We start from the raw sequence: 9,507 nt of genomic DNA, 5'->3' as shown, positions 1-9,507 counted from the left end.
TCAGCTTCACTCAGAGACTAAATGGCTTCCAGATCAGAGGAGGATCTCTGCTGTCCGGTCTGTCATGAGGTCTTTAGAGATCCTGTTGTTCTGTCATGTAGCCACAGCTTCTGTAAAGACTGTCTGAAGAGCTGGTGGAGAGAGAAACCAACACATGAGTGTCCAGTTTGTAAGAGAAGATCGTCAAGAACTGATCCACCTGTTAGTCTGGTGATAAAGAACCTGTGTGAGTCCTTCTTACAGGACAGAGATCAGAGATCTTCAGAAGCTGTCTGCAGTCTGCACTCTGAGAAACTCAAACTCTTCTGTCTGGACCATCAGCAGCCAGTGTGTCACATCTGCAGAGATTCAGAAAAACACACCAACCACAGATTCAGACCCATCGATGAAGCTGCACCACAACACAAGAAAGAACTTGAGGAAACTCTGAAGCCCTTAAAGGAGAAGTTAAAGGTTTGTGAAGAAGTTAAAGTGAAGTTTGATCAAACAGCAAAACACATTAAGGTCCAGGCCCAACACACAGAGAGGCAGATTAAGGAGCAGTTTAAGAAGCTTCACCAGTTTCTAGAAGAGGAAGAGGAGGCCAGGATGGCTGCTCTGAGGGAGGAAGAGGAGCAGAAGAGTCAGATGATGAAGGAGAAGATGGAGGCTCTGAGCAGAGAGATAGCAGCTCTTTCACACACAGTCAGAGCCACAGAGGAGGAGCTGAGAGCTGAAGACTTCTCATTCCTGAACAACTACAAGGCTGCAGTGGAAAGAGTCCAGCGCTGCCCCCTGCTGGATGATCCACAGCTGCCCTCAGGAGCTCTGATAGACCAGGCCAAACACCTGGGCAACCTGGCCTTCAACATCTGGAACAACATGAAGGAGATGGTCTCCTACACTCCTGTCATTCTGGATCCAAACACTGCTCATCCAATATTCATCCTGTCTGAAGATCTGACCAGTGTGAGATATGGAGGAGAGAGACAGCAGCTTCCTGATAATGCAGAGAGGTTAATAGGTCCTATTGTCCTGAGCTCTGAGGGCTTTAACTCAGGGACTCACAGCTGGGATGTCGAGGTTGGAGACAATACAAGATGGTCACTGGGTGTGTTTTCAAAGTCTGTTCAGAGGAAGGGACGCATACAGTCTGGATTATGGACAATATTGTTCTATAATGATAAATACTATGCATATTCACCATCATCTTCCTCCACTGTTCTCCCAGTTAAGAAGAAGCTCCAGAGGATCAGAGTGAATCTGGACTGGAACAGAGGAAATCTGTCGTTCTCTGATCCTGATACTAACACACACATACACACCTTCACACACACTTTCACTGACACACTGTTTCCATACATTTGGACTTGGAATAAACTCCCACTGAAGATTTCTCCACTGAAGGTCTCTGTGACAGTAGACTGATGATGATGATGATGATGATGATGATGATGATGATGATGATGAATATATAAATATACTCTACATGTAAAATACTGATACTAAATCAAGTTTTGATGTATTTACTTATACTTGTTGTACTTTTGTTCAGATAATTTGTTATTTGTTTGTGGATTGGACAATGAACTTTACCAAAGTTAACCTGATGTTGTGTTGGTGCTTTATTTCTCAAACTTTAACACAGTGACTTTTAATGTGGAAGCACATGTTGTAAAATTTTGTGCAGTTAAATGTATATTTTACTGTTGAGTTTTATGTATTTTTAACATCCATTTACAGATATAAACTATCTCAGGTTGTAAATTATGTGTTTTAAATCAATAAAATGTTGTATTGAACATTTCACTCATAGATTCAGTATCAATATTTTTGCAACTTAAACATGTTAATTCATTTTAATAACATTTCATGTTGAGAGAAAATGTGATTGAGCAGGTTTATGTTTCTAACAAAAACATTTGCAGGAAACATCTGGAACAGTAGGGGAGAACGGGGTTGGTTGTCACATTCATCAGATCTCGGGCCCTAGAGGGCGCTGTTGTTAAAAAGTTTCCGTACTGAACATTTCAGAGTTTAGTTGAGATGTTACTTCAGATCATTTCTGGAGTAAACTGCTTGACATGGAGGTGAGAGGACGTTTAGTGTTTTTCATGTGAAAATGTTAATATCCAACTCTTCAGTGTTTCTCTTCTTTTACACAATGAGTTTATAATAAAACAATTATTACCATTAAAAAGTATGAAGAGAGAGCGATAGGTAGGGAGGGAAGCATGTGGTTGGTAGCTTTGCTGGTAGCGAAAAATCCCAGTTGGGGTTGGTTGTCACATTCTCTTCAGGGTTGGTTGTCACATGTTGGTTTATACATATACGGTTTCATATATCTAGTTTTTTCTTTCTTTTAAGATGCAAAATGAGCAGGAACTTTGTCAGGAAGACAAACAACGGTCAGACTCCTCCAGATGTGAAGCTCAGAGCAGTCAGAGAGGTGAAAATTAATAATATTGTCATATAAGGACAAAAAAGGCACTTATAGGAATGATTGTTCCTGTTTATGTTCTCTTGGTGCTGAGATGTTAGGTTGTTGTATTTCAATTAAACTAAATTAAAATACAAACTGAACCAATGAAAACACACAAAATGTCACCTTAATTTCACCTTTTTTCAGAGTCACCTAGCTCTCTCATACCTGCACGTAGAAATGTGATTAAAACTTTAAAACAGAGGGAAACTTGTGCTCTCTCCAAAACACCAAACTGTTTTTATATAACATGTAAACTTTTCAAACTATGAGCAGTCAAACAAGGAGTGGAAATCACTTTTTCTTCAAAGTTAGAGTGGAAGCGTCAGTTAGCTTGAGTGTGAGAAGCAGTAAAAAATAACCATCATTTTTATTTTTAACTCGAGCTCACGGCCAAACAGTTAAAAGGAGACAAATAATTTTTTGTCAAAATGTAGACATAGGTGTTGGGATTCATAAAATGTGACGTTGACAGGCGGGGTCTGCACAAAATTTAAACGGGGGGGCCGAGACCGGCAGCAATACCTGTCTCGCTCCCCATTGACCCTAATGTAATCGTCTTTTTTTTTCAAAAGAATCTCACTCTGTCTTCTCACTGAGCTTACTCGCTCATTTTAAGGAATATCTGAATAAATTAAACACTGTCAGAATCTGCCGGCTTCTGTGTCTCTCACGGTGTTTTCGGTTTTTGGACAGGAGTTACGGTTTTCTCACAGTTTGCAATTGTTCGGGACCTTGTCAGAAGCCAAATTCTTGGGGCATTTTGAGAATTTTTTCCAAGCAGATTCTCACATCGCCGTAGCAACCGTAGAACCTTAGCTGCCCTTAGCAACCTGTTGCTGGGCAGAAACTGAGCTAGTTTTTTGTGATTGGCTGATTCCTGTCTGTCTGTTTTTCCAGTTAACCGAGATAGCGGCCAAGATCTTTCAATCTATTCAACCTCTTTTATAGACTCAAACCTTTTGTTAAACACTTCTGTAAATACTTTTCTCTTCTTTGGGTGAATAAAATCCTCTTTTTTTTGAAAACTACCTTGTGTCTGTCAGTTCAGTCAGAAACACACATGATGGAACTTCATAATAACTCACATTGACTCAAATACAAACAGACACATGACATCATCATTAATATTAGCTGCACCACATCTTTAAATTACACATTATTATGTTTCCCTCATGTAAAAATGACTGTTTCCAGACTAGCTGTGATGAAAACCAGGACTTAAATACAAACTGAACCGATGAAAACCAGGACTTAAATATATATAAACTGTCTAAAGTCACACTGAGCAAACCCAGCTAATAAACTTCAGCATCATATTACCAACTATTCACCAAAAACACTAGAAACATAAACTGCTGCTGATAAACAAGAACCAATAAATCTATCAAGTGTATTGATCTGCATATTAAAGCTGCATGTTACATAAATTGGACTGAAAGACAACTGTTGCTTCTGAGCTTCACTTCATATTAACCATAGACTATATAAAATGGACGTAACAGCCGTGACGTCACCCATTGGTTTGTGGACTGCAGCTCGGAGGCCAATAGTATCGGATCTGAGCAGCGCCATCTTGAAAATTTCAGGTGCATGCTGGGAAAAATAAAAACAGGGATTCTACTTATAACGGCATCAGGAGGAGCATGAGGCGCCCTCCTGAACCTGTGAACCAATCAACCTGTCAATCACCACGTAGCCACGCCCTAATGCATACCCTGCTTTATCGTCACATATAAAATCAGGGAGGCCAAAATGTCCCAAATGAACATCATACTGCATTGAAGAAGGCTTTAAACTAGCGATTGAGACCATAAACACATTTTGAAAACGTTTACTGAGGTTAGAAATCAAGTGAGAAGTTGGTGAATTCTCCATTGACTTGTATAGAGACGGAAGTCCTTTTGACACCAAAACGGTCGCCCCCTGGTGGCCTTTTGATAGAATGCAGTTTTAACTTACTTCCTGGTTGGCATCATTTCAGAGGACCGGAACTCCCCGCCTGATATTAACACACAGTCCAGAAATAAAACAGTATCTCAAGTGTTCCTTAGATATTAACCAGCAGCCTCTCTCATCTGTCCATCTTCCCACTCAGTCCAGTCTTAAACTGGCAGAAAAGCGTGAGGACAACTGGTGGACTGGTGGAAGGACATGGAGCCAGACTGGGACAGAACCGTAAACACTAAGAACAGGAAGTTGTGTTGCTGTTTATGTTTTAAAGCCTCCTGAGGAGAAAATTCATGATTAGTGATATTGGGATTGAAATGTCTCTGAGTTTCTGCTTCAATAACTCTGATCTTGTGTAAGGGACCCTTTAATAAATAAGACTTTTCAATAAACATATAGTAAAGGTTGTTACCTGTATTTTATTTAACCTGGACATTTTAAATGTGTGTTAACAACACTGGAAGAAGTATTCAGATCCTTTACTGCAGTAAAAGTACAAACACAGACATGTAAAAATGCTCCATAACAAGTAAAAGTCCTGCATGAACAATCCTCCAACTAAAAGCAGCAAACAGCATCTTTGTGTTTCTGCAGTTGATCTCAGCACAGTGTGACAGGTCTCTGCTGCCCCCTACAGGACAGTTACCTGCATTACAGGTGAGCTGCTGACAGATCTGAACACTGCTCAGTGTTTAATCCTCAGATTACATTTAGACAACATGATAGAAGATTACAGGAATTAAACTGGATTTTAAAATGAGTCACTGATGACTGTTGCAGGAATTCATGAGAATATTCAGAAATGAGATTTACTGAAAAGGTTTTACACAAGTGTTCAGATAATTCCTATTTTTACATTGCTGTGTGAGTACTTTTACTGCAGTAAGGATCTGAGTGCTTCTTCCCCCACTTGAAGAGAGTTAATGGAAGATCATTTATTTCAGTTAGATGACTTTTCCTGGCTCATAGCAGGTTTTACATATCTTGGTGTACTGTTCCCCCCACAGCTCTCAGACCTGGTGTAAAGCTATTGTCCTTGTTGCTTCAGTCTGCATCCTTTGTAAGGACTGACTAAACTACTGACTGAGTACAAAATACCAGGAGTGCTGTGGTAGAAGTGTTGGTACTGTCCCTTTTTGTTTTTTGGTAAACATGTCAAAGCAAAACAATATTCACTCCTTTGTGTTTCTATAGTTCCTATAAAGTTTTCACACTAACAGCTGAACAGAACTTCTCTGAATGAGAGTTTATTTTATAAGCTTCATGCAGGTCATGATGTTCTGTACTGTACAGATTAAATCAGGTAAAAACCTGTTAATCTGCTGTCATTAAACTTGAGACGTTTAAACTTGTCATTAAACTTGATGGTTTGTGTGTGTTTGAGCGCAGGAATGAAACACACCCTGTGTTACTGTGAAGCTACAACATTTATCAGAAGAGATCTGACAAAGCTCCGCCCCTCACCTGACTCACCTGAGACAAACCAGGAAACAGTTTATTGTTCGTCTCTAAAGAGACACACAGACTGAAGAACAGAGCATCAGGTTCACCTTCGGACTACCTGACTTCTGTGAGTACATATGTTGGTTATTATTTAAACTGAAAAACAACTTAACTTTATTTCGGTTGGAAAACTGAACTGAACTTAATTATGTTTGAAAGGGGAAACAAATAGTAGAGTTTTTAGTTGCAGTATTTAGTTTTTTTGTGGACTGTTCTTTAGACACTTTGGGATTGTTGCTTCAGTCTGCATCCTTTGTAAACTGACTAAACTATTGACTGAATACAAAATGCAGGAGAGAGACCTGACTGGCTCCTTAAAAACACAAAAAGTCAAACTGTCACAAGCTGAAGCAGCAACGATCTGATGCTGCAAGACTTTCTGGGTGTGGTAGTAAACACTGTTGGTGCCACCAGAGGGCGCCACAACAAGTTCCTCAGTGTGCAGTCATTTCTAATAAGTGTTGGTACTGTCCTTTTTGTTTTTGGTAATATGTCAAATCTTAAATAAATCATCCAGAACAATATTCACTCCTTTGTGTTTCTATAGTTCCTGTAAAGTTTTCACACTAACAGCTGAACAGAACTTCTCCTCTGAATGAAAGTTTATTTTATAAGCTTCATGCAGGTCATGTTGTTCTGTACTGTACAGATTAAATCAGGTAAAACCTGTTAGTCTGCTGTCATTAAACTTGGTGATTTGTTTATGTTTGAGCACAGGTATGAAACACACCCTGTGTTACTGTGAAGCTACAACATTTATCAGAAGAGATCTGACAAAGCTCCACCCCTCACCTGACTCACCTGAGACAAACCAGGAAACAGTTTATTGTTGGTCTCTAAAGAGACACACAGACTTAAAAACAGAGCATCAGATTCACCTTCAGACCAAACTAACAACTTCCTCTGAGTGAGTACAGCTACAGGAGAGAAAAGTGGAAAACTAGAACTCTGCTGCTTCAACCTGCTGACTCTCCACACACTGAAGGTGAGTTTGACTAAAAACTGGAGTCACACTGAAAGTAAATGTCAGTGAAGTTAGTAGAGGAGAGAGGGGAGCCATAAGGTAAGGTAACTTTATTTGTACCTGAAGGTAGATTTGGTTCACAGTTTAAGTGATTTGGCTTCATCTACACAAAACAAACAAACAGGTCAGACACAGTAACATAATTACAGTGAAAAGGTAAAGAGCCATCAGTGCGTCCTTTCAAAGTGCTGGATCCAAAAAAAGAGCATTTCAACCACATTTAAAACCATTGTAATACTTTATAAATGAATTTAAAAACAAATCAAAAGAAAGAAAGAAATAAAAACTGTCATTCATTTAGTTTAATTTGGGGTAAGTTTTATTTATCTCTCTAACGGGCTGATGGGACAAAGCTGTCTTTATATCGCTTTGTTTTGCAGCCTGGGAGTTTGTATCTGCGGCCTGATGGAAGGGGCTGATGTAGTTGGTGCGAGCTAATCTAGCAGGATGAAACCAGCCATCCTCTGTAACTGCTGGTATACAGGGATTCTGGGTTAAGCTGAGGTTGTCCTATCAGCCTACTAGACCATCTAACTATTTGATTTAGGGAGTTCTTTTTTTTTAGGGAAAGGTTGCTAAACCAAGACACCAAGCAGTAGGATAAAAATAGATTCAATAAAAGCACGGTGAAAGAGGGTCAATAAAGTTCGATCAATGTGAAAAGAAAACAGCTTTCTCAGACAATACAAACGCTGGTTCCCCTTTTTGTACACAGCTTCACAGTTTGCCTCAAATGTGAGCTTATTATCAATGATTGTTCCCAGGCATCTATATCTTTCCATGACTGACTGTACTTTCTGTCTGCTGTGTTTTCAGCTTCACTCAGAGACTAAATGGCTTCCAGATCAGAGGAGGATCTCTGCTGTCCGGTCTGTCATGAGGTCTTTAGAGATCCTGTTGTTCTGTCATGTAGCCACAGCTTCTGTAAAGACTGTCTGGAGAGCTGGTGGAGACAGAAACCAACACGTGAGTGTCCAGTTTGTAAGAGAAGATCATCAAGGACTGATCCACCTGTTAGTCTGGTGATAAAGAACCTGTGTGAGTCCTTCTTACAGGACAGAGATCAGAGGGCTTCAGAGGCTCTCTGCAGTCTGCACTCTGAGAAACTCAAACTCTTCTGTCTGGACCATCAGCAGCCAGTGTGTATCGTCTGCAGAGATTCAGAAAAACACACCAACCACAGATTCAGACCCATCGATGAAGCTGCACCACAACACAAGAAGGAACTTGAGGAAACTCTGAAGCCCTTAAAGGAGAAGTTAAAGGTTTGTGAACAAGTTCAAGTGAAGTTTGATCAAACAGCAAAACACATGAAGGTCCAGGCCCAACACACAGAGAGGCAGATTAAGGAGCAGTTTAAGAAGCTTCACCAGTTTCTAGAAGAGGAAGAGGAGGACAGGATGGCTGCTCTGAGGGAGGAAGAGGAGCAGAAGAGTCAGATGATGAAGGAGAAGATGGAGGCTCTGAGCAGAGAGATAGCAGCTCTTTCACACACAGTCAGAGCCACAGAGGAGGAGCTGAGAGCTGAAGACGTCTCATTCCTGAACAACTACAAGGCTGCAGTGGAAAGAGTCCAGCGCTGCCCCCTGCTGGATGATCCACAGCTGCCCTCAGGAGCTCTGATAGACCAGGCCAAACACCTGGGCAACCTGGTCTTCAACATCTGGAACAACATGAAGGAGATGGTCTCCTACACTCCTGTCATTCTGGATCCAAACACTGCTGGTCCAAGACTCATCCTGTCTGAAGATCTGACCAGTGTGAGATGTGAAGGAGAGAAACAGCAGCTTCCTGATAATCCAGAGAGGTTTAACTCCTTCTCCGTCCTGGGCTCTGAGGGCTTTAACTCAGGAACTCACAGCTGGGATGTTGAGGTTGGAGACAGTACAGACTGGGAACTGGGTGTGTTATCAGAGTCTGTTCAGAGGAAGGGACGCATACAGTCTGGATTATGGAGAATAAAGTTCTTTTTTGATGAATACTCAGCATATTCACCATCAGCTCCCTCCACTGATCTCCCAGTGAAGAAGAAGCTCCAGAGGATCAGAGTGAATCTGGACTGGAACAGAAGAAATCTGTCATTCTCTGATCCTGATACTAACACACACATACACACCTTCACACACACTTTCACTTACTCACTGTTTCCATACATTAGCACTGTGGATAAACTTCCACTGAACATTTCTCCACTGAAGGTCTCTGTGAGACTGAAACACAGCAGTTAGAGATGATGATGATGATGATGATGGTGGTTCTTATAATTACTGTCATTTATTTCTTAAAGGGAGAAGTTGCAGAATTTAACCTCGGAGACTTCTGTCTCATTATTTCCAAATATGTGGATATTTCAACATATATCAGATATAAAATTATTTAATTCATTCATATTTGATTTACATTTTACTGCAAGATCAGCTTTGTTGGTGGAAAAAAGAACCAGCTATGTTGTCTCTTTACATTTCACTTACGTTCCGTATCAACACTTAATATGTTCATTAACAACAATCACTATGCCAGCCCAGCAAACCTCTAACTCTGGGGCTTACACACCTTCTTGCCCTCGCTG

At 40.5% G+C, this 9,507-nt stretch overlaps 2 protein-coding genes across 2 annotated transcripts; both read left to right on the top strand.

Moving 5' to 3' along the window:
- LOC133977587 (nuclear factor 7, ovary-like) lies at window positions 1–1,432 on the top strand. The gene has a single exon (XM_062415788.1). It carries the CDS (start codon window positions 22–24, stop codon window positions 1,405–1,407), a length of 1,386 nt encoding a protein of 461 aa, XP_062271772.1. The 5' UTR covers window positions 1–21; the 3' UTR covers window positions 1,408–1,432.
- Window positions 1,433–7,771: 6,339 nt separating this feature from the next.
- On the top strand, window positions 7,772–9,166 carry LOC133977584 (nuclear factor 7, brain-like). The gene has a single exon (XM_062415785.1). It carries the CDS (start codon window positions 7,772–7,774, stop codon window positions 9,164–9,166), a length of 1,395 nt encoding a protein of 464 aa, XP_062271769.1.
- The last annotated feature ends 341 nt before the right edge of the window (window positions 9,167–9,507 follow it).

The sequence above is a fragment of the Scomber scombrus genome, chromosome 3, assembly GCF_963691925.1.
Source record: "Scomber scombrus chromosome 3, fScoSco1.1, whole genome shotgun sequence".
In the NCBI taxonomy this organism is placed as follows: Eukaryota; Metazoa; Chordata; class Actinopteri; order Scombriformes; family Scombridae; genus Scomber; species Scomber scombrus.
Note: the sequence above shows the minus strand (reverse complement) of the source record. Positions and strands in the feature narration are given on the sequence as shown.